Source organism: Penicillium bovifimosum (genome assembly GCF_028826915.1).
Source record: "Penicillium bovifimosum strain IBT 22155 chromosome Unknown utg000006l_segment0_segment0, whole genome shotgun sequence".
Taxonomy (NCBI): domain Eukaryota; kingdom Fungi; phylum Ascomycota; class Eurotiomycetes; order Eurotiales; family Aspergillaceae; genus Penicillium; species Penicillium bovifimosum.
Window position 1 is genome coordinate 901159 of NW_026622715.1, and position 27264 is coordinate 928422.

General features: G+C 51.2%; 12 protein-coding genes across 12 annotated transcripts; 8 read left to right on the plus strand and 4 right to left on the minus strand.

The window, feature by feature from the left end:
• Nucleotides 1-42: 42 nt before the first annotated feature.
• On the plus strand, nucleotides 43-507 carry N7515_007978 (uncharacterized protein; the record flags this gene model as incomplete). The annotated part of the gene is made up of 2 exons (XM_056668722.1): nucleotides 43-91; nucleotides 182-507. The coding sequence occupies 2 exons, from the start codon at nucleotides 43-45 to the stop codon at nucleotides 505-507; spliced, it is 375 nt and encodes a 124-aa protein (XP_056518552.1).
• Nucleotides 508-2631: 2124 nt separating this feature from the next.
• Nucleotides 2632-3405, plus strand: N7515_007979 (uncharacterized protein; the record flags this gene model as incomplete). Its single annotated transcript, XM_056668723.1, has 1 exon — nucleotides 2632-3405. The coding sequence occupies one exon, from the start codon at nucleotides 2632-2634 to the stop codon at nucleotides 3403-3405; it is 774 nt and encodes a 257-aa protein (XP_056518553.1).
• Nucleotides 3406-3971: 566 nt separating this feature from the next.
• Nucleotides 3972-5168, plus strand: N7515_007980 (phosphopantothenate--cysteine ligase CAB2; the record flags this gene model as incomplete). Its single annotated transcript, XM_056668724.1, has 1 exon — nucleotides 3972-5168. The coding sequence occupies one exon, from the start codon at nucleotides 3972-3974 to the stop codon at nucleotides 5166-5168; it is 1197 nt and encodes a 398-aa protein (XP_056518554.1).
• Nucleotides 5169-5645: 477 nt separating this feature from the next.
• Nucleotides 5646-7043, plus strand: N7515_007981 (glycosyltransferase family 31 protein; the record flags this gene model as incomplete). Its single annotated transcript, XM_056668725.1, has 3 exons — nucleotides 5646-5981; nucleotides 6002-6646; nucleotides 6714-7043. 3 exons carry the CDS (start codon nucleotides 5646-5648, stop codon nucleotides 7041-7043), a joined length of 1311 nt encoding a protein of 436 aa, XP_056518555.1.
• Nucleotides 7044-7532: 489 nt separating this feature from the next.
• Nucleotides 7533-9139, minus strand: N7515_007982 (polysaccharide deacetylase family protein; the record flags this gene model as incomplete). Its single annotated transcript, XM_056668726.1, has 3 exons — nucleotides 7533-7852; nucleotides 7906-7991; nucleotides 8049-9139. 3 exons carry the CDS (start codon nucleotides 9137-9139, stop codon nucleotides 7533-7535), a joined length of 1497 nt encoding a protein of 498 aa, XP_056518556.1.
• Nucleotides 9140-9721: 582 nt separating this feature from the next.
• N7515_007983 (DEAD/DEAH box helicase) lies at nucleotides 9722-12172 on the minus strand (the record flags this gene model as incomplete). The annotated part of the gene is made up of 9 exons (XM_056668727.1): nucleotides 9722-10200; nucleotides 10271-10419; nucleotides 10475-10668; nucleotides 10743-10894; nucleotides 10946-11025; nucleotides 11093-11453; nucleotides 11506-11641; nucleotides 11691-11748; nucleotides 11811-12172. 9 exons carry the CDS (start codon nucleotides 12170-12172, stop codon nucleotides 9722-9724), a joined length of 1971 nt encoding a protein of 656 aa, XP_056518557.1.
• A 1043-nt stretch (nucleotides 12173-13215) lies between these two features.
• Nucleotides 13216-14835, plus strand: N7515_007984 (pantothenate kinase; the record flags this gene model as incomplete). Its single annotated transcript, XM_056668728.1, has 4 exons — nucleotides 13216-13452; nucleotides 13591-13873; nucleotides 13930-14449; nucleotides 14508-14835. The coding sequence occupies 4 exons, from the start codon at nucleotides 13216-13218 to the stop codon at nucleotides 14833-14835; spliced, it is 1368 nt and encodes a 455-aa protein (XP_056518558.1).
• A 793-nt stretch (nucleotides 14836-15628) lies between these two features.
• N7515_007985 (uncharacterized protein) lies at nucleotides 15629-16453 on the plus strand (the record flags this gene model as incomplete). Its single annotated transcript, XM_056668729.1, has 1 exon — nucleotides 15629-16453. One exon carries the CDS (start codon nucleotides 15629-15631, stop codon nucleotides 16451-16453), a length of 825 nt encoding a protein of 274 aa, XP_056518559.1.
• An 872-nt stretch (nucleotides 16454-17325) lies between these two features.
• On the plus strand, nucleotides 17326-18895 carry pigc (phosphatidylinositol N-acetylglucosaminyltransferase; the record flags this gene model as incomplete). The annotated part of the gene is made up of 2 exons (XM_056668730.1): nucleotides 17326-17653; nucleotides 17721-18895. The coding sequence occupies 2 exons, from the start codon at nucleotides 17326-17328 to the stop codon at nucleotides 18893-18895; spliced, it is 1503 nt and encodes a 500-aa protein (XP_056518560.1).
• An 876-nt stretch (nucleotides 18896-19771) lies between these two features.
• On the plus strand, nucleotides 19772-21288 carry N7515_007987 (uncharacterized protein; the record flags this gene model as incomplete). The annotated part of the gene is made up of 5 exons (XM_056668731.1): nucleotides 19772-19848; nucleotides 19906-20192; nucleotides 20262-20692; nucleotides 20755-20864; nucleotides 20919-21288. 5 exons carry the CDS (start codon nucleotides 19772-19774, stop codon nucleotides 21286-21288), a joined length of 1275 nt encoding a protein of 424 aa, XP_056518561.1.
• A 163-nt stretch (nucleotides 21289-21451) lies between these two features.
• On the minus strand, nucleotides 21452-24750 carry N7515_007988 (putative NRPS-like enzyme; the record flags this gene model as incomplete). Its single annotated transcript, XM_056668732.1, has 2 exons — nucleotides 21452-24403; nucleotides 24454-24750. 2 exons carry the CDS (start codon nucleotides 24748-24750, stop codon nucleotides 21452-21454), a joined length of 3249 nt encoding a protein of 1082 aa, XP_056518562.1.
• A 562-nt stretch (nucleotides 24751-25312) lies between these two features.
• On the minus strand, nucleotides 25313-25615 carry N7515_007989 (uncharacterized protein; the record flags this gene model as incomplete). Its single annotated transcript, XM_056668733.1, has 1 exon — nucleotides 25313-25615. One exon carries the CDS (start codon nucleotides 25613-25615, stop codon nucleotides 25313-25315), a length of 303 nt encoding a protein of 100 aa, XP_056518563.1.
• Between the last annotated feature and the right edge of the window lie 1649 nt (nucleotides 25616-27264).

Genomic DNA, 27264 nt, shown 5'->3' on the forward strand with positions numbered 1-27264 from the left:
GACTTGCGATCTGACACATACTACCCCAACAAGCGCCCACGCATGCTGGAAGCCCTCCGTTGGCTGGCACAGGGGAATGCCGTTCGTCGTGGTGCGGCGCCCATAACGGTCGATAGGCGATGCTTCGTATGTACAATTTCTCATTGTGGTTGTTCGGTGTCGGATCTAACATGATAAGCAGAATCGGCGAGCCACGCACCGAGTCAGCCAATACATGAGGGAGAGGTTCCGGCTCGACACAGCCCAACGGACAATAGACAAGACCCTTCCCAGTATCCGGCTGTGCACACAGCTGAGAGGACTGGGCTCAATATGCTTACTCGAGCCGAAAAGTCCACTGGCGAATGTGCGAGTACCGAACGCACCCCTCCGGCTAATTTGCGTATCCCGAGCCATCAATTGCTCATAGCACCTCTTCTGAAGCCGTTTCTCCTCCGACCGATTCTCCCTAAGGCTCTCGCAAAAGACCAGTTCGAGGTCTTTGCTAAGCTCATTGGCATGATCTAAATCCACATGAAAAATACAGAGTTTTACTATGTATGCCAGAATTGGAGGTTTTGATAGGAGATGTCATGCAGGTTCTATGAGGGGGATGTTGGATGCCTTGATGCCCCAGGCATCACATGTGTGTAGATGGAACCCCATAGTTTCTCTCTCTCTCTCCTTCTCTCTTTCTCCTCTTCGTCCACCTGAATACATACACCGTTTTCTCCATTGATCTCACATTGTATCTGTATTCCATGAATAGCTCAAGAGCGAGACCCGCCGGGCGTCTGATGGAGCCATCAATCTGGCCGCGTGGCGCGACATTGCCATGGCGGTCAGTCGACGCTACCTGCGGCAATCCAGCCATTTCCTCAGGGATGTCCACACAGAGGACAACAGTCCACAGGACTTAGATGATGTCGACTACGAGGGGTCCGGGGATGGGGGTGGTGGAGGAGTGGGCCGGCCACGCCGCAGATCTACACTCCACGCATTCCTCCCACGTCGCCGGGATGGATCATGGTGCCCTATGGGCGTGAGATCAGCATCCGAGAAGACCCGGAGAAAGGCCCCGGCAGTTCGTGACGGACTCTCTTTCTCTGTTGTTTCCATTGTTTTTGTTTTGTTTTTTCTCTTAAATGCTTCTCCACAGGACAGGGAGCTCGAATAGTACTGAAATCTCACAATATGATTCTCTCTTGAAAGTTCCTTCGTCACTACCTACTTAGAGCATAGGTGCTGGGGGAATGACCGCTCAAGCTAGCCCTTGGACTCGGCCTAGGTTGCGAAGGGTTCCTTTCCTCAGTTCCTGCCTAGCCATGCGTACGGTATGCGTCAAGTCTTTGGGATGAGCTTATGGTTCACCAGTTGTGGACTCGCCTCGTCAGAAGTGGCAGATAAAGATTTTGCGTGGCCCTTAAGGTCGGCAAAGTATTGATCGTGCTTCCTGGTCCATTTCCGCAGCGGTATCGCCGCGATGGTGTCGTTGTTGACAGTTGCGCATGAAACATCCCAGTTCTGGAGTGCGTGCATATACCTGGTCTCTTTCGGGGGTAGGTGTAGCTCCTGTGGAAGATCCCCGCAATTAGAAAGTTCCACGTAGAGCCGCATTTATTTCCACGCACCTTGCCCACCAATCAGAATGACCGCCTGCCGTCATCGCGCCCATCTCCATCTTCCATCGCCATCGCATCTACTGTCTCCCTTTAGGAGTCCCAAGCTGTCTCAAACCACAGGTCTATGTACTTCTAACGTTATCCGTCTTGCATCTTATCAACCGCATCAAGACTACGTGCTGTACCGAACCCAAGCGTTAAATCTGCCTTCATCACCGCCGTCCACAAGATGACCACCAAAGCCAACGCCGACACTAACTTCACAGTTTTCATTCGCTTACCATTCCCTAGGGGGGACTCTGTTGACCCACAACCTGCAAGTATTCCCTTGAAGCCGTCTGGACAGTTTACTAACGAAAGTAGGTGATATGGAACGCGTCTAAGGACCAAGCACTATGGGATATTTTATCGCGGCCATCGAAAGGAGACATAGACTGTATGAACCCTATGGATCTCGGCTATAGTCTATAAGGGTACTAACATACTACAGGGAAAGCACTGTAAATGACTTGCACCATCCCTATCTCCAACTTGAGGGGTTCTAACGTGCATCATTTAGGGCAGAGGACTTTGATGTCACTTTGCAGTTCCTCCTTCAACAAGCAGCGTGGCTCTATGACCGTAAGTTATCACAGGTCCGAGCTCAGATGCGCAAGGTTGGCACTACACAGTCGCACTCTCCTTCTCCACTTCCAGGGTCTGTTTCTGGAAGTGCAGCCTTAGGCGGACAGCCACAGAGAGAAACACCAGGTATATACCGTACTGCATAGATTTCTTACTATGACTTGAAGCTCATGCCCAACAGGGTCTCACGCGCCATCAAGACACGTATCTCAGCAAAAGGATACCCCCCAGCGAGGTATGGACCTATGCACTACCTGAATAGAAGTCTCGATATAGCCGATGGTCGGATTGTATCTGACATTGATTTCAGCCCCCGAAGTCCGAGGTACGAGCCTTACTACAACAACCACAACTAATCAAACCCAAGGTCCTCGGGATCCTGCACGCACTGTTACACCGACCGTCAATGACAGAGAACCACGGTGGGATTCCTTCAGTCGTCGGCCTTCAGCTGTCAGACGGGAACCGCCACCGGTCGCATCTTTGCCCCGATCACCCCACGCTCGATGGGGAATTATCATCAAGCTTGTCTGAAGAATCCGAGTCCGACGATGAAATCCCAGGCCGACATGCACCCCTGTTCAAACGGTTTGGTAAATTTTCTATCCAGCGTTCTGGTCTGCGGGATGACGAGGACGATGAAGACGATACCCCGGCATTCCTTCCCCTCTCCCGGGACCCCGATCATAGTTACCAGGAGCGACCGGCCCAGGAGCTCAGCGCTACTCTTCGGTTAGATGCCGAGCGAGCAGCGACGCAACGACGACGTCCCGATCAGCAACCCGGTCCCCGGATGCCAGTAACTACGGAGTCATCTGGCAGCTCTATGAGCTCCAATGGGCCTGTCAGTCTATCCGGCAGTAACCGACGGATTGGCCATGCTCCACAGATAATAACTAGCCCCCAACGAGCCCTTGGGTCACGTCAAAACTCGCGCAAGTCTACTACCTCCGGTCGCGAAACCAGTGACGGTACCCCCAGCATGGGGAGCAGCTTCAGTGACCTTGACGGTATGTACTCCGAACCGGAGGATTCTGGATTTCAACTAATCGACTGGTCAGATGCAAGCGTTACACAATCAGCCCTGGAAGAGGCGCTTCTCAGCAACATGCAGCATGGCGGAATGGCGAGTCGTATGAGCACCATCAGCCAAGCGTTGCGCAGTCGGTATCTGCAGTGATGTCCATAGCCCGTATTTTACTGCAACCTCTTGGAATCGGCATTCGGGATTGTATGATGTCGGAGTAGTTGCGGGGACACCCCGCATATGGCATTCACGTGACGGGTAGCGGTCCTCGGCGACTCCTCGGTGATGGCACTGAGCAGTGATTAAATGATCAATCTTCATGTCTTCAGTTTGTACGTCCAATTCGTCCCAAATATACCAAGTTTTCACATCTCATCTTCATCGGTCCAGCGGGAGCGCTAGTGCCGATCAGCAGTCGGTGTTAACAGTATATCTCCACATGGAGGGGTAGTTCGACAACTATAACATTTAAAATCGCAGCAACTGCCGTTTATCCCAAGCCCTGGAATATTGCATATCCGCGACAAGCCGAATCAATCGTGAGCAGCTGATCAGCGTACACAAAGTCACGAACAAAGAAAAAAAAACCGTTGACCCCACTAAAGCGGACGCGGGGCGGCATCCTCGGTATCTTATCACAATCCTAAGACATTAGAAAGACTCCCACTTCATAATTGCTCAACGTTTCTCTACATCGCTAAGCGCTCTCATTGCACACAATGGCTCCCTCAGTCGGCGAAATGTCGCCAGCGGCAGCAGAATCAGTCTATTTCAACGAGTACCCCCCACCCAAGGCACTACCGAAGCACGAAGCGCTCGCGCGCGCATTCATCGAGCTGCACGTGGAAGCAAACCGGCGCGTGGTGCTAGTCACATCTGGTGGCACAACGGTACCATTGGAAGCGCAAACCGTGCGTTTCATCGACAACTTCTCAGCCGGAACTCGCGGCGCCACATCAGCCGAATACTTCCTCGAACAAGGGTACGCCGTGATCTTCCTGCACCGACAGTACAGTCTCCTGCCATACTCGCGACACTACAGCCACTCGACCAACTGCTTCCTCGATTTCATGGACGAGGCCCCGCCTTCGGCCGACTCCTCCAACCCGGGCGATGGACCGATCATGGTGCGAGACGAGTACCAGGACCAGATGCGCAGCGTGCTGCGAAAGTACCGCTACGCGAAACAGAACAACCGACTCCTGCTCCTTCCTTTCACGACTGTCTCTGAGTACATGTTCGAGCTGCGATCGTTAGCGAAGCTGATGCGACCATTGAATGAGAATGCGCTCTTCTATCTCGCTGCTGCCGTCAGCGATTTCTTCATCCCGCGCAGCCGTATGGCCGAGCATAAGATCCAGTCTTCCGAGCTCCCTCCGCATATGCAGGGTAGCGCGGTCGGTCCGGATGAGATCTACACCGGCGAGAATGAGGAACAGCCCTCGAATCGCAAGAAGCTCGTTATCAACCTCGACCCCGTGCCTAAGTTCCTGCACCAGTTGGTGGACGGCTGGGCTCCGGAGGGCAGTATGGTTGTCTCATTCAAGCTGGAGACGGATCCGTCGTTGCTTGTCTACAAGGCGCGCACTGCGCTGCAGCGGTATTCGCATCACCTGGTTATTGGCAACTTGCTCTCGACGCGCAAATGGGAGGTTGTGTTTATTACGCCGGATGAGCCGCATGAGCGCTGGATTCGGGTGCCTAAGTCCCGGCGCAGCAAGAGTATCTCTGGGGTGGAGGATCAGGTCGGTTTGGCTGAGGCTATGAAGGGGAAACACCCGTCGGTGGAGCAGTTGGAGGCTGAGCAAGCTGCCGAAGGCGAGCGGGATGGAATCGAGATTGAGAGTCTGATCATTCCAGAGTTGGTGAAGTTGCACACGAAGATGGTGGAGAAGAAGAAGAAGCCCGCGGAGTGATCTCGGGCTGTACAAACTTGAATAGAAGAGTTATAAGGTCATACACAGTATACTACGGAGAATGAATAAACTGATGAACTCATTCAAGTCTTCTATCATTGTTAGCTCTTGGCTTGCGTGTCGATCCTGGTGGATCCTGGCAATAAGCGGGAAGGGGGAGCTTGAGCTTCACATCCATAACCTTGGAAACAGCCAATTCACCGACTCTGCAGCAAGGGATCAGATATTACTATAAACAGAAGACTGAATATCAAGGGAGTCACATATTCTGAAACCTCCAAATTCCTGGACCTACGCGTCGCGATGTGTCAGCAAAAAGGCCAAAAGCGGCACAGTTGGTCGATCATCTAGCTTTCCCTTCACTCTTTGGTCCCTGATTGACAGGAGAGAGCGGGGGGTAAATGAAGATCTGATTTCTACGGCCTTATTCCAAGAAAATGATCAATTGATTCATCTCCTCCTCGGCTTCTCTCAAAGATGGTCCCCCGTCGCTTCAGTCGCCGCCTGATTGCACTTGCAACCGCCATCGCCCTCTTCTTCTTCTACCACGTCACCACCATCTCCGACCACCACCGCTCATGGCGGCCACACTTCACAGCCGACATCCCCCCAGACCTCGATGAGAATGGCGAACCAGCCACCTTCTGTCCGCCCTTACCAGGCATCGAAGACGTCCTCGTCGTCATGAAGACCGGGGTAACAGAATCGCAAGCCAAAGTCCCCATCCACTTCAAAACAACCCTCCGCTGCGTCCCGCACTTCGTAATCTTCTCCGACTTCGCCGAAGAAATCGAAGGCGTCCAAATCCACGATGTCCTCCAAAACATGGACAGCGCCGCAAAAAGAACCCCGACTTCGACCTCTACCACCGCATCGTAAAATACGGCCGCCAGGGCCTCGAGCAGCAAGACTTCGCCGACGAAGCAAACTCCGCCATTGGAAAACCCAACAACCCAGGCTGGAAACTGGACAAATGGAAATTCCTACCAATGGCCCAGGAAGCGCTCCGCTACAAGCCCGACGCAAAATGGTTCGTCTTCATCGAAGCCGACACCTACGTCTCCTGGCCAACGGTCCTCACCTGGCTGGCCCGGTTCGACCACACAAAGCCTCACTACCTCGGCACCGAGACGCAGATCGCAGACGTGATCTTTGCCCACGGAGGCTCGGGCTTCATGCTTTCGAACCCGGCGCTGCAGCGAGCCTCAGACGAGTATAGTGCCCGCGAGGTCGAGCTGAATATCTTCACCGACCAGCACTGGGCCGGCGACTGTGTTCTAGGCAAGGTTCTCAGCGACGCGGGCGTCAATTTACATTTCACCTGGCCGATTCTGCAGAATTCAAACGTTGGCGAGCTGGATGAGTTCACTACGGACTTCTACCGGCATCCATGGTGCTTCATTGCCGTCGCAATGCACCACCTCTCGCCATCGGATATCGCTAATCTCTGGAAATTCGAACAAAAGCGCTGGCGCGATGTGAGTAACTCCCTTCATCCCATCCCTGCTCTGCTTCTGCAAATATCTAATCATAAATCGCAAACAGAAAAATAAACGCATCCTCCTCCACGCCGACCTCTTCCGCGAATACATCTACCCGGAAATCGCCACACAACCCACCCGTCTAAACTGGAACAACCTAGCAGACGAAGACCAGCCCTTCGCGCACTCCTACGAAGATTGTCGCACAGTCTGTGAAGTGCAGAAGTCATGCACGCAGTTCGTCTACCGTGACAATGCCTGCTTCACAAGTCCGAAACCCCGTCTCGGACATGCCGTTTCCGGTGGCGATGCGACGTCTGGTTGGATTGTCCCTCGTATCCGGGATGCGATGGAGTCGAAGGGGTTGTGTCGGAAGCCTGATTTTGGGGATTGAGTTAAGGATACCTTTTTTTCACTTTGTGCTCTTTTCTCGATTCTGGTGATTGCTTTATGAGTATGTCGTTCGGTATATGAGATATCGATATTGTTTGCATGGTAGATGGTTGTTGGCTAAGGGGGTATATGCATGCCGGGCTCGGGCTCGGTTCGGAGAACTTGCTATGTCTTATTTTCTGTATCAACATTCTCGATTCTGTTCTTTGGCGTCGGTGCTGGGTTGCTCAATATATACAACTTTCTTGGCTCAATACACACTCGACACGCTTAGCGGTTTCCATTTTTCGTCCATCATAATCCACTCAGTGGCCTTCGTGTACGTATCTCGAGAGGAATGACAAGTGCTTACATCAAGGATGCAGCAAAAGGATAAACGTTCATAATAATCTGAAGGTGTACCTAGGAGGAAGAGGTATATACGCTAAGAATAACTCATAACAGGACCAGCTCGAGTCTATACAAATTCCACGGACTCACGGAAATCATCCTACAGCGGTGGAGCAGACACATCTTCCAAACACTGATCAATACGCATAATCTGGTATCCAGCACTCTTGACATGTCGAATGAACTGAGGCAAGTACCGAATAGTCGTAGGATTCAAGTAGTGCATGACCGCCAGGTTACCACCCAAGCCCACGCTGCGGTAGAAAGCGTCAAGCTGTTTCTCCGGCGTAGTGGTATTGGCCCACAACCAGTCTTCGACATCAACGCTCCAATTCACAATGTACGGGTTTGGGATGTGTCGAGCGAGCTGCTGTCGCAGCCGGGCAGCTACTGTGCCGTATGGTGGACGGAAGTATGAAGCTATATCACACTGTGTCAGAATATGGAGGAGAGGGCATCCGGGACGAACATACATTCAATTCCCAGCTTTTCCTTGAAGGTTGCTATGGTCTGGATAATCTCGTCGTCGATATCACGAAGTGTTGGCAATGCCTCCATCCTGAACCACCATGTCAGAGTTGTCACAACCAACAAAGTATTTCCAAGATTAACTTACTTAGGATGAGTATTAGAATGAAATGCCACCTGATGGCCCTTCCTCAACATCTCCTTATAAAACTCAGTGAAATTAGTCGTCTGATCACGCAGTCCAGCCGCAACAACAAAAAAGGTAACCCGCACATTCTCCTCATCCAGCATCCGCATGACTTCCTGCGAGAACTGTGGCTGGCCGTCGTCAATACCAAATGCAAAGGAACCCGGCCGCGAACAACGCAGCACCAATCTCCCACTAGGCAGCTTGCCGGGCAAACGGTAATGGCCATTCTCCTGCGTCGGCTGTGGGACAGCAGGAACAATTTCAACAAGATGGAGAGTCACGGACTCATTGGTGTAGAAGCCGTGGAATGAGAAGGACACGACGCGGTGGAAATCAACGTTGAAATGGCTGAGCGGAATGAAGAGCTCGCGACGGCCTGTTGGGATCTTGGCTGTGCCTGGGTGCTTGCGTCGGGTATCCTTAGATCCTGCGTTCTTGAGATAGTTTCTGGCCTGGGCATCTGCTTCCAGGTCATCATCCTCTTCCCAGTCATCCTCATCATCGCAATCATCCTCCTCATCACAGTCATCGTCATCCCCATCATCTCCTCCGCCTGCTAGTTCCGAGGCTGGATGCACCACATACCGCTCTGCCTGGACAGAGTCCGCAACACCAGGGAAGGGACTGCGACGTGGGTTACACTCGTCATTGTGTTGGTTCAAAGAGACGCTGAATTGATCCGTGCCTTCAAATATGACATGTAGAAACTCATTATACCACCCCATCAAGCTGTAGCAGGCATTCGTATCGAACTGGGTATGGTAGTTTTGATCCGGGTCTGTTGGAGACAGTTTGATGAATCCCGGTCCATGTTGGACGGTGAGGTTTTCGCCGGAGCCGTGCCAAAAGCCCAGGTCATTGTGTAGTGGGTTCTGGAAAGTGTCGATTATGATAGGAGGGCTGGATTTGTGCGTCTGAGAGGTATTACGTGGAGGGTTGGTGAGTCCGCGGAGTTCATTCCAGTGGCCGTGGTCAACGATTGTGGAGGGTGAGGCAGTTGTTGGGAGGAATAGAGAAAGAAAGGCGCCTCCTATGAATAGCCAATGCATGATGGAGTGTTTCTGTGGAAAGGAGTGAATGTGCTTGGGTGAAAGAGTGACGGCAGAGAGGCAACGTTGTAGGGTACGCGCACGATTCTGATGTTTATAGAAGTCAAGAGCGACTGGCCGTAGACCATTAGGTAGGTAGGAGCTCGACATCTTAGGGTTAATCTACTAGACAATATATGTACCTTCAAGCATTGGGCTCTGTACACTCTACACTTTTACGGGAAATGTTAGGGAATGGGATCCTATTTCATGGGCTAAACTATCCAGTATTGACTATTCTCCCTCTCATCGTATGTAATTCTGATCCTTGTGCCCGTGGAAGCGTTCAAAGCCAGCAAGAATCTTAGATCCTCATGTGAGATGCATAAGATGCTGAAATAATTCTGAAACTGCTTCAACCTGACCTAGGCCGTACAACATAGCGAGAGATCAAGCCATCAAACCTCATTTCGGACGAATCGTAGTAAATGTTGGACTTCTTTCGTTTCCATTTTTTTGGTCGGTCTTTTTTCCCGTTCATAATTCATAATTCGTTGATCCTGTCGGTTGAGACTTGAACATGGGCTCGAGACATTTAGAGGTCTAACCCCAGAAATCAGACTGCTTAGGAGCTTGGGCCTCGGGAGCAGGGCTGGTAGCATAGGCAGAATCAACGAGGCCGCTCTTCTTTCGAGACTTTTGGTCCACATCACGTTCATCAAGGGTCTTACGGTCGTCATAAGCGGCGTCTCTCGCTTTTCCTTCATCGCTTCCGGCTTCCTTGCCAGATCCGGCATCACTGTAAGCATCTTCTTTGGTTTCCGGGACCTCGTCAAGTCTGCCTTCATCGGAAACAGAGCCAGCACCAGCGTCGGTGCCCGCAGCAGATCCCTGTTCGAAAAACTCGTCGTCCGAGTCATCATCAAACACAAGTTCGCCCTCAGGGCGGAATTCCTCAAGGAAATCAGGAACAATTTGTTTACACTCAATCAAGTTCTTAACGAGGTCCTGAGCAATTTCCTCGTTCTTTTCATTGTAGAAAGACGTCGCAATGCCTTCGTTACCGATGCGGGCGGTACGGCCTGTAGGTTTGAAAAGATGTATTAGCGGCATGTCCATCAGAAAAGGAGGGTCAGTTAATGTGAGTCTCACCAATACGGTGGATGTACTCAGTTATGCCACCATGCACAGCACTGGGTAGATCATAATTCACGACATGCAAAACATTGATCACATCAAGACCACGGGCAGAAACTCCAGTAGCAACCATGATAGGGCACTTGGCGGACCGGAAGGCGCGCCTATCCAGTGAATTAGCAGGGCAGAATGTAATAACGGAACTAAAGGAGTACTCACATGGCATCCTCACGCTCACGCTGGGTACGTCCACTGTGGATTGAAGTGCTTGGCATGCCCGAATTGTAGAGATAATCGTCGACAAAGTCAACCTGGTCCCTGCTGTTGACAAAGATTAGGGTGCGGACAGGCGGCATGCTGATCAGAAGATCATAAAGGGCACGCATCTTCTGGCGCTGCTCAACCCAGATGAACTAATCATTGAGCGTCAGCATTGTTTCTTGATTTCTAGCGCACATTGCCACAAAACTTCTGGCGATCCACATACTGTTTGAACAACGTTGTGATGTGAGCTACCGGCTCGGCCAACACGCAGACGCACATGGTCGTCACTGAGGTATGTCTTCGCCAGCTTGCGGAACATCTTGTTGAAAGTAGCTGAAAACATCAAATAGCGATGATCCTCATCCTCGTTGATATCTTGCGCAGGTCAGCAGAGAAAAGGTATATAATATGCGCAAGGGCACTCACCTCCTCCAGACATGATTTTTTTGAATTCATCCTCCCAATCGGCGTCAAGCATTTCATCGGCCTCGTCAATGACCGTGTACCTACCTCTCCATTAGCATCCTTGTTCACTCTGATGCATATCAGAACTTGTTCGCAGATATAGCTTACCGAACACGGCGAAGAGACAGGACGTGAGTTTGGGCCATAAAATCGAGAAGACGACCCGGAGTCGCAATGAGAATATCGCATCCCTTTTGAAGCTCTTCACGCTGAAGGCGAGCAGGGGCACCACCATAAGCAACACAGGGACGAAGCATCGATCGGTAGCAGAGCCGGCGGGCATCGTCAAAGATCTGAGTTGCCAATTCACGAGTAGGGCAGACAATCAGAACCAGAGGCTCGGCTCGAACAGCGTCCTCCCTTGGGTTGAAAAGTTCAGCGACATTTGGGCGTGGAGCAGCCAGTTTCTTCGCCTTGCCCATCAACTTAGAGAGGATGGGGATAAGAAAAGCGCCCGTTTTTCCGGAACCTACATTTGTCAGTACCAAATCAGACATGGCACAGTAAGCCTGAGCACTCACCAGTCTGTGCGACTGCAATGAGATCATGGTTCGTCAAAACGGCTGGGATAGCATACGACTGGACCGCAGTAGGAGCCGCATAGCCACAAAGGCGGATGTTTTGAAGCATTACCGGATGCAGACCCAAGTTCTCCCACTACTCATTGTTAGAATGACACAGCATTATTGACTTCCCGCAGACTGACCTCAGTGACTGCCACAATTTCGTTGGGGCTCTCAATGTTGACCTTGTAGCTATTAAGCCTGTAGGAGACGCGATATTAGCTATCATCGTTGTTACATGGCCGTCAGTTCAGGTCACTTACTCGTCAATTTTATCGCCAGCACGACCAACATGGTCACTACCGAAGAGCTGCTTCTCGAGTTCTGGAACGGCAGGTCCGATCTCACCGTAATCGTCATTCCACTCGTAGCGGGTGGCAACACTAGCCCAATCACGATGGTCTTTATTGTTGGAGAGGTCAGCATACGCATAAGGGACCCGCTCAGTCCAACCCTTATTGCGAGCGACCTCGATGAGAGTGTCAGTATCGGGACCGACACCCGAGAGCACGCCTTGAGTAGGCTCATGTTCTTGTGTGTCAAGACCCTCCACTGCGGAAGCGGCATCGTCAACAATGGAGGAGGTCTCGGCCGCCGACACGATATGAGTCTCCGGAAGGTCCATGGTGAACTTTTGCAGCTCGATGGGCCCAGTAGGGTAGGGATGTAAATGAACGTAAGTTAGAACCTTGGAATGCGGGCAAGGGAAAGAAGAAGACGAAGAGGATGACACACGTAGAAGATTTTATATCGTATAAACAACAAATAAATTCCTGCGAGCTCGACACGTCGTTGAAGCAAAAGTTGTTGGGCAAGTACGCACGAGAGTTGAGATGGGAAGGAACGAAGATGACCGTCCAAATTTTGGCAATAGCCATAGATTCTTTGGAGTTACCTCGACATAACACTGACCTTATATGGAATAACATGTACCCCGGATGTACCATATGCTAGCTACCTACTCTCACGGAAAGAACAACCTCACTAACAACAAGCTGAAGATTGATAGACACATCATCACATGTATACTATTCCTTTTATTTTTAAGGTTAACACTGTTATTCTGTTGCTTAGTGCTTACCTAGATATCCAAATCACCACAGAGTCAGGACTTGTTGAGAGGTATGTCTCCCTAGATGGTGTGCGTAGCTGATGGTTAAGCTCTTCGTGCTGGTCACTGCTGACTGGGCATTCACACTTTAAATGACAAACAACACGATATGCCATCATTTGCCATGTCTGGTCCAGGATAATCCTGGTCCCCTGGACATTTATTGACCCTAAGCCTGTGATACTAGTGTCCTGCGTATACTTGCAAATATCAGATCTGATAACACAAAGTCGTAAGGAAGGTCAGCCGAGCACAAGGGACGAAAACGGAAAGCGGAAACGTGCCTAATCCATCACGTGAATTTTTTCAATGTGTAGAAGACTGATTCTCATCTCGATCATATCATCATACAATGCAGTTAGTTAGCTGGATATCTCAAACATTCCCAGATCTACAAAGCCTCGGGACGTTGTTAGCTCCTCGGCTTCTTGAGGTGGAACCGGTGGATCGGGTAGAAGGAGATTTACGCCGTAAGCCTGGGCACGGGCCCCCGGGGTACCTCTCCAGCTTCAGCTTCAGCTTCACTTATCTTCTATACTTTTTACAAGTCCCTCGCAATGGCTCCCTCCGATCGCACTCCGGAGGTAGATACCAATTCTCGACGCAAGCGCCCCAATCGTCTGGAGCAAGCCATCACCAATCCCGGCGCAGTGAAGATAAACGTTACTGGTGCATTTATCGTCGATGATGAGCCGCGGTCCAAGAGTCCTGTCGAGGCGGAGGGTGTGCACTACGAGAACAAGGATATCCGACTTCCTCACCATACAGGCGTTGTGAGCCATGTGGCTGTCGATGTGAGTTACCCGCGAGAATTTCTTTTCGCTGTGTGCCCCGCACTCCCGCCGGTTCCCCCGCAACCAAGGGGGCCATGAAGAAAATACGTCCAGGAGACCGCGAGATGGCATCGGCTGACGCGGAAGTGGCATTGGTAGATTGGCGGAACACTGGCGAAGCTGGTCTACTTTACTCGGGAATTGAATAGCGCGGACAATGGCGGTCGATTGAATTTCCTTAATTTCGAAACCCACCGCATCGACCTGTGCATCAACTTCATTCGACAGCTCAAAGAGGAACACGAGAAGAGCAACGGCTCCAACAGCGAGGGACTGTGTGTAGTCGCGACCGGAGGAGGTGCCTACAAGTACTATGACAGGTTGAAGAATGAACTGAATGTTAATATTCTACGGGAAGAGGAGATGGAATGCTTGATCATTGGTAAGTTATTTGACCTCTACAAGCGTTCGAGCGTCCTTTCTAACATCTCGAAACAGGTCTTGACTTTTTTATTACCGAGATTCCCAATGAAGTTTTCAGATATACCGGTGGCGATGACGAGCCGTTGGAATATGCCGAGGCCAGGCCCGATGTCTACCCCTATCTCCTCGTCAATATCGGATCAGGCGTGTCGATCATTAAAGTCTCTGGCCCAAGGCAATTCGAGCGCGTCGGCGGAACGCATCTTGGAGGTGGAACGTTCTGGGGCATCATGTCTTTGCTGACCGGCGCCCGGACATTCGATGAGATGCTGGCAATGGCCGATCGTGGAGACAACAGTGCGGTGGACATGCTTGTGGGAGATATCTACGGCATGGACTACACCAAAATTGGCTTGAAGAGTACAGCTATTGCCAGTACTTTCGGCAAGGTACTCCGATTGAAGAACGACGCAGAGCGCGGTGCCGAGGACGGCGAGGGCTTAATTCGCGGCGACCCGGGCGAGGCAAACGACTCCAGCCGCGGAGTGAAGCCCAATCCGGAGGATATGAGCCGAAGTTTGCTATACGCCATCAGGTATGTCCCATCGTCCAGATATTCCAATGCCCGAGTCCCGAGACTAACCGTTGATTAGTAATAATATCGGCCAGATCGCATATCTGCAGTCAGAAAAACATTCCGTCGAACACATCTACTTTGGTGGCTCTTTCATTCGGGGCCACCGGCAAACCATGAATACCCTCTCTTATGCCATCCGCTTCTGGTCCAAGGGCAAGAAGCAAGCGTATTTCTTGCGCCACGAGGGCTACCTCGGCGCCGTTGGCGCCTTCATCCGACGCCAGCCGGAAAACTGGGGTCGCAGAAACAGCGTCGACGAGGTGATTGCACCGCAGGCGGTTCGAACCCTCGTTCAGAATAAAGATATCCTTCAGCAACATGACAGGTCCTCTAGCGATCTTTAATCTCTGACAAACCAACATGTTGCGACTCTACCTCCTCCTCCTCATTGAGTCTTGATACCCCCCAACACGCAAATCTTGAACCACCTACCTATCTTGTGCCAACGTCGGAATATTTCTTGTGCATTTCTGCCCCCAGAGTGGCCCTTCCATGGACAGACTATCTGTGGAAGGCCATTGTGTCTTTCGGGCATCTTTCCATGTTGTGCGTTTAGATTCAATTTGTGGCAGTTTCCTGCTTCACTATGTCTGAATATGGCTGGCTATGTTGTGCTAGAAATAAGATATCCTTCTCTAATTCTCCATACTGTGGGTGCGGACTGTGTTGCTAATCTACATGGAGAAGTCATGTGGTTTGCTCAGGTGAAGTCTAGAGTCTAAAGCCCTGTCCACATATCTGACGATGATGTCGTCGCCAACTCACCGCGACGACGATGTAATCACTGCGTTTATGTCGTGGGTACTTACTACTTAAATGAGATTTTACTCTTGAGATCTCTTCTCCGCTCTTTCACCTTCCATTCATCTTTTCCCAATTATGCGTGTCCTCATACTCACACTTTCTCGACGTTCCATCACATCCTGCAATTAGTTGCACATTTCCCTTGCCTCTCGCGCCTTTTCGACTTCACTTACTCGGAATCCTCGAGACTCATTCGTTCATCCCAAGCACAGCCGACTTCATCTCTTGAACACGTCTTCTCTCACTTTCGTTCATCCGTCTCTCCACGCCATCTTCCTTCATTGCAATCTCACTTCTCTTTGCTTACACATCGTCATCATCCAGATCCCATCCATGTCGGGACTGGACCCCACTCGCTCTTCTTCATCTCTCGAGCCCGTCGACATGCCTCCGGCTTCTTCCACCCCAATGGAACGTACCCCAAAAAAATGCACCAAAAAGAAGAAGCGCAAGTCAAAGGAGCGCACCCCAAAGGAAGAGCAGCACAAGCCCAATAGTTCCGATTCCACCACATGCGAAGGAACTCCTACTCTCGCCAGCGAGTGGAACCATATTTCGGGCAGGTGTTCTGCCAATTTTTCCTTGAGCGACACTGCGTTGGATGTTGAATATTGGTCTGCTTGCCGGCTCTCGCGGTCTTCTACGCCCACTCCTGTATCTTCCAGGCGTAATTCGGTGGTTAACCACAAGGCCACCCAAGCGAGGTCTTCTACGCCCACTCCTGTATCTTCCAGGCGTGATTCGGTGCTTAACTACATCGCCACCCAGGCGAGGTCTTCTACGCCCACTCCTGCATCTTCCAGGCGTGAATCGGTGTTTAACTCCAAGGCCACCCGAACGAAGCACAGTAGGACGAAAGATCCTCGCGCTGGTATCTATATCCGGTTCCAATTTAGGGGACCTGCGTCTGAGCCAGGCCGCATCTTCCAGGCCAACCAGCTACACATCCTGTACCGGAGGGCCCGGGAGTACTACAACATTGATGGGGATCTTGGGCTCTGGTGCTCTCCTCCAGGTATCAAGTCGGTTCGCTACATTTTCGTGGGTGAGGAAGGCCTGAATGAGTTCCGGATCCTCCAAAACCTCATGTACAATGTGGGAGTGGTCAATGAGAATGCCCTTGTGGAGGTGAGGCTTCATGAGCCTGTCTATTGGTGAGGTGGAGTGGCCTAAGGCCCATGACGAGACCATTCAACTGTGTGGGAGCCCACGCGTACGATAAGCTTTCCGATATTTTGACAGTGCAGTATCAAGGCAATTTATCTTCCAGTTTCTATGAGACATTGCTTCGCTTAGTTTACGTCGGTCATTTTTGCCCTTTCAACTATCACATGCGTAAAGTTCATCAATGGAAGACGCGATAAATCCTCGCCAAATATGATTCATAGTCAAGTTGATCTATTGAGCTCTTAGATCTTAATCTGTCTTAAGGTAAACATGCGTTGATTTCCGAGTTCCGCCAGAAGTCAATTCATTCCTAATAATTGGTTCATAGCTTTCTATAGTACCCATTGGCGGTGGGGCCATTGCATTATTGTTGCGCGATCACAGATATATTACCTAGGTACCGGATGAGATTGCAAGTAATCGGGATCTCGATGCATGGTTTGGTAGGCATAGACTGGAAGGTACCTATTATGCGTCGCAACGACCTGACTTGTTGAGCCAAGTCATACATGATACCGAGCCTGTAGATAGGTTCTTAATCAGTGCTTATACCTAGAACTCAAATTGGAAGACATCCGTCCGGAGGTTGAACACTAAGGTTCCATACCATTGAGTCTGGACAATTGAGGGTTGATAAAATCACGTGTTTACCTCAATTAGATCAGGAAGCTATCCGATTAGGTTTAGCGCGTCAAGAATCTGAATGTTTGGATCATGTGATAAGGTCTGTGGTACGTACTGGTACAGCGGTAAGCCCGCGGCTTGCGCGTTTCGTTCACAGCTGTCACCTCGCTAAGAATATCATCCAACGGGCTAATCTCTTTCTTCGCGCCATGCCCCGATGCTAGCTCTGCCAGTGCTCGATGACTTCCCCTTCCTCGACAGACCCTTTTCCACCCCCGATTCCCGTTGACACTCATCCCCGCCGCGCGTCCGGGTCCAAGTCCCCTGAGTTCGAACGGTCCCTCCCCGACCCTAATCGATTGGCACCGGAGGATGCATACTTCGCTCCGTCGCTGTCAAGGGTCCGATCAGCCCCGGTCAACTATGGAGAAAGTCTGCAGTCCCTGAATGGCGATAGCGGTGCCCATATTGGGTCGGCGGCTGCCTTACGGAAGAGAGTTGGCGGTGCAGGGAGGAGACGAAGACGAAAAGGTGCTTGGAAGAAGCTCCTTTGGGTCAAGCAATCGTGTATGTAACATGCGCTTATACCGGATTGAAAAGCTGTCGTTGTGTCGTTGCTGACAGTCGACTTTAGATCCCGACAACTACACCGACACGGAAACATTTTTGGATCACCTCCAGCGCAATCCTCGAGTACGGCCATATGACTTCTGGCCACTGGTCGCCGATTCGACTGTGATTGTGCAGCATGTATGCTCAGTGGTGATCTTCGTTTGTTGCTTCATCGGTATCGTCCAGGACCGAGTGAGTCCGGTCTCCATTGTGTGCTGGGGAAGTGTTGGCACAGCCGTGGGCTGGATTCTATGGGACAACTGGATTTGGAAGGAGCATGCAGATTCAGTGCAAGACCGAAATGGAATAACTGGAGGCGACGACAACTCCAGCTCAGATTCATTTGCCAGCGCCATCAACACGCCCGCAAACATTTCACAATCCGATGACTCCAAGTCGAGCGCTATTCATGGCCTCGGGCTGTCTATAGCAGGGAATGAATCAAAAGAGAACCTGGCTTGTCGGAGTGCAAATTTCAGCGAAAGCATCGACGCAGTGGCTGATTTGACAGCCCAAAGTGCTGTACCGTCTGCCTTAGGCAGCTCTATGGGCAGCATGGATGCATCGGTGTCGCCGAATACCCACCGGATTTCAATGCTATCACCCCGCAATCGCCAGCGACTCACTACGGTCAAGTCGGCATTCCTCATCTACTTCTCCCTCCTGGGCCTCAGTCCCATCCTGAAATCACTTACCAAATCCACTGCCAGTGACTCTATCTGGGCAATGAGCTGTTGGCTTTTAATAATGAACATATTTTCTTTCGACTATGGGAGTGGGGAAGGCGCAGGCGCCACCACCAAGTTCCCTGCTTCTTTGTCCACGAACGCCGCTGTGATGGCTTCGACTGTGCTCGCATCCCGGCTGCCGTCTACGACACATGTGTTCAGTCTCATGCTATTCTCGATGGAAGTATTTGGGCTGTTTCCGATATTCCGGCGCCAACTACGCCAGAAGTCATGGACTGGTCACATTCTCCTGACATTGGCCCTCGTGATCATTGCTGGCGGTGCCGTCGGTGTCACACTGAGCGGCGGCTGGGCAGCAGCTATTATCGGATCTGTTCTAGGCAGCATCTTGACTGCGTTCGTCATGGGAGGGTGTAGCTGGTGGCTCATCAGCCTGCAGAAGTACAAGAACGTCGTGATCGGTCCATGGGATCCTGCCCGGCCTATCATTCGGCGGCACTGGAACTAAGCGTTATCCTTATGCTCCTCAAGTGATGGGGTTTCAGCGCCCTTGTAATATATATTTTCGGCGTTTGTTTGGATCTTCTCGTTTATACCCCTAGATTAGTCTGTCTTGCTTTTGACATCCTCGAAAGTTCAATTGTCTTCCTGCTGCTTAGATCGTCACGATAGGCGCATAACCCATACCAGACTCAGTGTTCCATACAGCCGGGTCACGACGCGGCGAATGTTCTTCAACAAGGCCTGATCGATTTATCGATTAAGCATTCGGTGACGTAGGGGCAGGAATGCGAACTGGGAAGGAGTGACCGAGTGAATGTCGAGTTAACTTGGCATGTCGGGACATCCTGGTGCCTTCCTCCCAGCCGTGCACAAACAAAAGGGCAAAAGGGAAACGCCGTCGATTGATACTTCAAACGCTTCTGTTTCAATTAGAATGGATGGTGAAGTCCTACTACTGCCTAAATTCTAATCTTGGACTGGTGGACTTCGCTTGGCATTCCGAAGCCTCCCTTAGCGCCTGCTGCCCTTTCTCCTACGAGTTTAGGGCTGCTTCATATCCTGTCCTACGACATTCCCCTGAAAGAATGGCCCACATGTCCCGGGGCCATTCAAAGATCAGCTGCCAGGGCAAGGCGCATGTTCAAACCAACAATGAAAATAATGCGGGGCCCATGCGTTTTGCTGGGGTATATACCTCAATGGTCTCCTGCCCTTAAGAAATGCTTTGATTCCTTGTCCATTTTCCATTTCGTTCGTGGAGTGTAAGTAGCTGGTCGCTAAACCAGAACGACAGACGGGGTGTTCGCTCATATCCTCCAATTTCATAACCTACCTTTCAGCCCAACAATAGCCCTATTCTGTCGCCTGGCTACTTCGCATCATGTTCAAACGACTCGCATTTGGCCTCCTGGCCCTTCAATCCGTGGCCGCAACGCGCTTCGTCATGTATATTGATGAGTAAGTCTAGAATGCTGCAATTGACCTGCTACAGGACTTACCGCTGACCGATTTAAGATGGCATGTAACAGATCTCCCCGGATCAGACAAGACCGAGGGCATAGACTATGCTGTCATGGGATTCGCTCCCTCGAAGAATTTCAACTCAGGCTCATCATTCACACCATTCGAGTCTCCCAACAGTATGCGCAAGCGTTTCAGCCCTGACACCAAGCTGATGATTGCCATTGGCGGCTGGGGTGATACAGAGGGTTTCACTGAGGCAGCGAAGACCGAGGCTTCGCGTGAGCGATACGCCAAGAATGTTGCTTCGATGCTCGATGCCAATGGATTCGACGGCGTTGGTAAGATTCCTTCCATCACACCCCCTTACTGAAGAAAAAAGAAAAACAGTAAATAACTCATATGAACAGACATCGACTGGGAGTACCCTGGTGGTAATGGCCAAGATTACAAACAGCATCCAAACTCGGAGAAAGTCGACGAGATCGAAACTTATCCCTTGTTTCTCGAGGCCATGCGAAAGGCAATCGGCGACAAGATCCTTTCTATCGCAGTGCCCGGTCGCAAGCAGGACTTCATTGCCTTCACCAAGGAGCAGAGCCCCAAGATCTTCAAGTCGGTTGATATGGTCAATGTGATGAGCTATGATCTGATCAACCGCCGCGATAACGTCACCGGCCACCACAGCGGTGTCCAGGGTTCTTTGAACACTGTCAACGAGTATCTCGCCCTTGGTGCTGATCCTGAGCAGCTTAATCTTGGCTTTGCTTATTATGCCAAGTGGTTCACCACCGACCCCGACTCCGATTGTGACGAGAACCCCCTCGGCTGCAAGCTCGCCGTTCTCGAGAATTCTGATGGATCAGACAATGGCAAGTCCGGCGCTCTGACATTTGAGGCTAGCACTGTCGCGGATCCCCCAAGAATCTGAAGGATTCTTCCAACGGACAGTGTGGATTTGCAGCGGGCGCCAAGTGCCCTAGCGGACAGTGCTGCAGTTCTTCCGGTTATTGGTATGTTCAGCAATCATCTACTGTTAATTGGAATTCGAGCTGACTTTGTAACAGCGGAACCACCGATGAGTTCTGCCAAGCTGGCTGTCTTTCCGACTATGGCACTTGCAAGGGGGTCTCCATTACAGCCTCGTGGCGTAAGGCCCAGCAGGATGGCAAGACCGACGACAAGGGCGGTGGCCAGTACTACTTTGATAAGGAGAACAATCTCTTCTGGACTTGGGACACACCGGAGATGATTGATCGCAAGTTCAAGGAGATTGTCGCGGAGAAGAAGCTTGGCGGTGTCATGGCTTGGAGCTTGGGTGAGGATACCTACAAGTTTGAGCACCTGCAGGCCATGCAGAAGGGTCTCAAGTCTCACTCTCCTAAGGCACCTGCAAAGGCACCTGCAAAGCCAATTGGAACTTGTGGTAAGCACTAGAATGTTTACCATCGGAGTATAAGTCCAAACTGGAAGTTGGCTTGTTCCATAGATGGTTGGGTTTTTCTAGACGTATATTCGGACGGAGAGAATACTTTCCGTCCTGATATGACGAACTCAGCGAATTCAATATTTACGAAGCTATCTACAATCATCTTGGAATCTATTTACTTGTCCACTTTTTCATCCAAATCTCGATATACCTGTTCACCAATCCCTCAGCCACAGGATCACCCACAAGAGCCAAGGAGGGGCAGTCTTGAATCGTCAGTCCAGTTTCAAACGTGGGCCCAGCCTCATCTTTTCCTTCTTCTGTAGAGTCTCCCGCTTGTTGCAGGCCCGCATACTTCGCCTGCCAGAAATCAAAGAGCTTGATACTCGGATTCTTCTCCGGGTCCTGCTCACTGCCAGCCAACCTCCGAAGCCACTCCTGAGGAGCCACAACCTCAAACCCAGGCAACGCCGACCCCCGCTTCAAAGCAGGAAGCAAATCCTCCTTCCAGCTAAACGTCCTCGGATTGACCAAATGATAAACCAGATCCGCATCGCGTGAGACAGTAGCCTCATTTATAGCAATGTCCGAAATAGCCTGACCACACCGATCAACAGGCAACCAGCTCAACCTCTCATCCAACTCCGGCAAAGCGCCCGTCGCCAACGCACTGCGGAACATAAGCGCAACAGCTTCCGTTTCATTCCAATGCGCGCTGACCGTATCGCCGCCCAGCTGCCCAATCCGCAAAACCCGTGCCTGCATTCCAGTCTGCCGCATGGCGTTGCGGACAATAAGTTCCGTAACTAGCTTGGATCTCCCGTACCCCGTCCCCTGTGCGTGTTCCAGACTCTCGATTATGCTCTCGGGGATGAATGCGGGCTTGGGGGTGCCACTTGCGGCGCTGACGCTGGAGCAGAAGAAGAAGCGGGCAGGGGCGGGCAGGTGAGAGCGCAGACATAGGTTGATGAGATTTTGTGTTCCGCGGATGTGTTGCTGCTCGAAGGAGCGTACGCCTAGGTTGAAATTTACCGCCCAGGCGCTGTGAATGACGCATGTCAGTGACGAGAGCAAGTGCTGGAGATCGTGGTTCTCGAGACCGAGGTTGGGCTGGGATAAGTAGCTGGGGACGGCGTGCAGCTTTGCGGCTTCTGTGTCAGTGAGAACGATGTTGCGGTCGGCTAGTGAGTTGTAGAGACGAGCTCCGGCTGCTGCTTGGCCTGGTGCGCGTATGAGTGCCCATACTTCGGAAACTGTTGGTCGTTTCAGTAATTCTGCGACAATGAATGCGCCCAGGTTGCCTGTTGCACCGGTGACCATTACCACTTCCGTATCTGGCCGCTTGGTGGTGCAGGGGAAATGTTGAGTGAAGTGGGAGTACTTTTCGATGAGCTCACGCATAACATGAAGTTCATCTTCTTTCTCTGATTTCTGACCTGTCCGCAGCTGGTAAAGGTGTTGAGCAAGCGCTCTGACCGTTCCTTTTTCGAACACGATGTTTTGCGAGAGCTGGTCTCCTTGATCGCCGATATCAATATCGCGAACGATGAATCTCCAGATTCGCATTGTTTGCAAACTGTCCACTCCTGCCGAGAAGATATCAGCGTCGGCATCAGGTAGAGTGACGCTCAAGTCATCCTTGAACCTTGTCAGAAGCCAATCCTGCAGCTCAGGGACACTAAGTGCCAGGGACCCTCTTGTCTGATCGTTGCCGTCAAACTTGGCGTATGTTTGTTTGATATCATCTTCAAATTGTTGATACACTTGAGCACGGATGCATGTCCCTTTGTCCGTCTTGGGATATACGACGTCTGCGCCCTTGATAACGACCAATTCCTTCGGGATCCGAGAAAACGTCTCAGAGCGAGCATTCGCTGCTTCAACAGCTGGCCAGATAGCATCCAAGAACTCGTCATCGCTCAAATGCGACACCTTGCCAGGAGCGCGGAAGATCAAAGCCCCAGGCACAGTCCGCTGGAATCCAAAGACCACGCAGTCACTCACGATCGGCTCTTCTCTGATTCGACCTTCAATTGGAATGGGAAGAACCTTTTCACCGTTGATCAGCGTGATTCGGTCATCCAGCCGACTCAAATATTTGTAAAAATTGCACTTTGCAGGGTCCGGGTGTCTGGTAAACAGGTCGGCCGTCCTGAAACTATTCTCTGGGTTCTTTGCGCTGAACGGTGGTTTTGAATTCGAAGGACCTTTGCTCGGCAGACCATCCAATGCGACGCATTCAAAGACACCTGGTGAAATCTCATCCATCAGAGTGAAGTCGGCAACAGGGCGATGCAGGCGCATGTACTGCCACTCCTTATCTTCCGCGGGGCGGAAAGAGGTCATGATCTGTCCTGTCTCAGTTGCTCCATAGTTGGCGACTAGGTTGACACCTTGCGCAACGAGACGGTCGCCAAGGTCATCTGGACAGCTGGAGCCGCCGAATAGCACAAGCTGGGCTTTAGCCAGTGCATCAATGCCCTCCTGTCCCTCTGCGAGTAGCTTTATAGCATACGGCACAGCGCTGATTTGCTGGGGCTGGGCCACCTGCAGGGCGTCGCAAAGGGTTTGATATGTCACCGGAAGAGAATGATTTCCCAGATACGTCGGTGCTCTTGTATAAAATGCCCGCCCGAGCTCCATCAGCGCAAAGGAGTGGAAGAGCGGGCTGATAGTGAAGAGGCGCAGCCCGAAGCTCTTGCGGAAATTAGCCAGGGTTTGCAGGTTTGTCAAAAAGATCGGCTTCGGAAAGCCAGTGCTCCCAGATGAATGCAGAATCCACGCAATCTTTTTACCTTCTCGCGATGGATTCACATCCTCTCGCTTGAAGCGATATGGGCTCACTGGCTGATTGAACCAGTCCTCCCTGCTCAGGAGAGTGAAGGTACTCCATTCAAGACGCCCCGTGCGCATTTCAGATACGATCTGCTGGAACTGACAGGTATGGATAATCTTCCTGCAGTTGGCCATATCCATCAGTCGAGAATATGCTGGTGCTGTCAGGCGCGTCGACAAAAAAAGCACTGCATAGCCCAACCTATTCAACGCGAAGAGAGTCACCACGACCTCGAAACTGGATCCGACCAGCATGGCTACCACAGGGGCCTCGTCGAGAGTTGGGTCCTAGGGTAATGTTAGTCGAGTCTGACACATAAGCCGGGCTGTCTTCGTACCGCAGGGGCAAGTCCTTGCTGTGTGTAATAGCGAACTGCAACCTCGGTATAATGATCGATGTCTTTGGCTGTATGCTTCTCGAAATCGGCAGCTCCATGGACCGGGTAGCATATTAGCGGGTGCTGTGCCTCATCTGGTTGAGCTGCATGCGATCTCAATAACCCGTCGATAGTTGCGAACTGTTCATGTTTGGGCCATTGGGAGTGGAGTGTCCCGTTCAACAGACGGGTTGCGATGTGAATGTCTCCCATCTGGGGTGACTCTACGTCTCTTTCGGTGAGGGTGATAGTGGCCATTAGGTTTGTTTGTTAGGTTGGAACAGGGTTGGAAGTCGCATTCACACCCAGCTCGCGATGTCTTTATATCTGGGGTAAACCCCACACTTGGGGTAATCCCACGTTATGTGGGTGCTTTTCCGGTTTTCCGGATCGTCGACCCGGAAAACACCTTGGCCCCGGATATTGATCTCTGTCCCATTTCCGGTATCAATCTAGCTGGGATGACGAAGCTTTTGTTATGATCTACGCCGGGGGGAGGGAGGTGCGCGGGCTTATCCTAACCTACATCGAAATCGCGGTCCTGGGGTGGGAGGGGCACCTCCGATGAGGTCAGCCAACTGGCGAGTTTTTACAGGGACGGATACATATCCGACATCCAAAACGCATAGGTATCATCGCATATGTAGGTGAGTGAAAATGATTATCCATGGAATGGAAGGTATTCAGTGTGTATACCTTTGAGAAATGCACATATGCCCCTAAGTCCAAGGTATGCATTTACCGCATCTCGTCTGTCTAAACACGGCACAAACGGCCATTTTGATCCGGAAGACCATCGTCGCTCTTCACAACCCAGCCCTCACTCCTCGCTACCAACACCGGTAGGCGCATAGAAGAAGGATTTCGGGTCATACCGCTGCTTAAGTTTATACAAACGCTCATAGTTGCTACCATAGAAAGCCAGTTGAAAATCCGATTCCTGGATATCCGACTCGGACATGTAAGCACCGGAATTAGGGCAAACAGCACGCCATTGGGAGATGACATTATTAGTGAGGTAGTTCAGCTTGGACTTGATGGCCGAATCCGACGTCGTGTTCGTCCATTCAGTCGATGTGATCGCATGCAATGAGCATCTGACGAGAAGCTGGATTTGCTGCATTGGGAGCAAGGCCTTCTTGAAGCCCGGCTTTCATGTTGAATGCGAGTAATGGGAAGCCAGCTGTGATAGTACTTCGCAGTGCATCGAATGTGGCATTGAATAACATGGGGCTCTTCCAATCTGCGCGGGGGAATAGACGAGAACCTGTGCTCCGGATGGTTTCACCGACCACTTCGCGGGGAAATCCGCCTAGCCAACTGTCGTAAAAGCTATCGTAGTATGTCGTGTTTGGCTGAAAGGCGATGCCTAGCTCGTGTAGCTCATTAAACCATGGTTTTACTGTTTTACAAGAGCGTTGAACTGGGCTACCGTGTGGTTGACGGCGAAGAAAGGGTTCATCAGAAAGGTGAAGGCATCGGGGCCTGTCGACATCACCCAAAAGTAGGCGTACGTGCCGGCATCGGCGTGGGCTGGGAATCTCTCAAAAGAGGGTCGGACTCCAGCCCAGAAGGTATCGACCGAAACGTCCTTGCCAGTGGATGCATATGATCTATCATCTGCATGAGAGAAGTGTGTCTAGACTTGCCTAGTCCTGCTGAACGCTCATGTCTCTCCTTATCCCCGGCCCACGGGCCAGATATAACAAAGGAACATCTCCGCGGACTTATTCAGTACGCAGACTAACAAAGGGCGTGCGGGGTGCGGGGTACTCAGTGCTTGTGAGCAGGATCAGATTCTCAGCATCTGAATTTCAATGAAGACACCATATGATCTAGCCAGCCTCCATTGCTCCATTCTCTGTCCACATTGTCCACATTGTCCACCGTGCCCCACTTCGGCAAAGCCGATCATCTTCCTGAGCAATGAGAAGCCCGCAATGCAAGGGACTCCGAGAACTATGGAGAACATTGCATTCCAGACCACTCTGTCAAGACTTGCATAAAGAAAGCCATCAAAAGCTTATGATCGGCAGGACCCGCCGGTCGGTAGTGAACATCCCCGGGGAAGATCTGGAGATCTCGAGGTCTTGAATCGCTCCACTCAACCATGGTATCATGGAGTCTTGATTCTTTGAGATCTTCCAACCGAGTACTCGTCATTGGCGAGAGTAGATACTTATCCGGAGCTCAACCATGGTACAAGTACATTATCCGGGGAGTTATTGAACAGCTCGTTTGCTCCTGCCAATGGCATGCTCCTTTCATATTTGAAATTAACCGCTCCGAGGACGGCTACATTTTCCGGCCTCATGATTCATCCGAGAGTCAAAGTTTTCGTTATGCCAGTACCTGAGCTCCGAATTCCGTTCTGTGCAAATCGTGGGGAAATTGAAGCTCAGAACCTTGGTATCATACATGTACCGTCTTAGTGATGGGCTGGATGACCCAATGATTCATGGAACAATGCCGCATTGAGCCTGAGGAGCATAATCGTGGCATCGGCCATTGCTCTTTGCGGTAACAGACCGAATAGAAGTCCCCGAAACTCAGTCGCATCGGTGACATTCCCGGCGACTCTTGCGATGAATCATAGAGTCGGGTCAAAGAATGAAAGAAAAGAAAGTCATTGAAGCTCGTACTCCTGACTCGCGGCAGCGTTCACGATATGCCTTATATTTTAACCCAAGATCCGGTGTTGATTTGACTGGAGTTCTTTAGCATGGCCTATTCAGTCGCATCATGATAATGGACGACCATCACCAGAAGGCT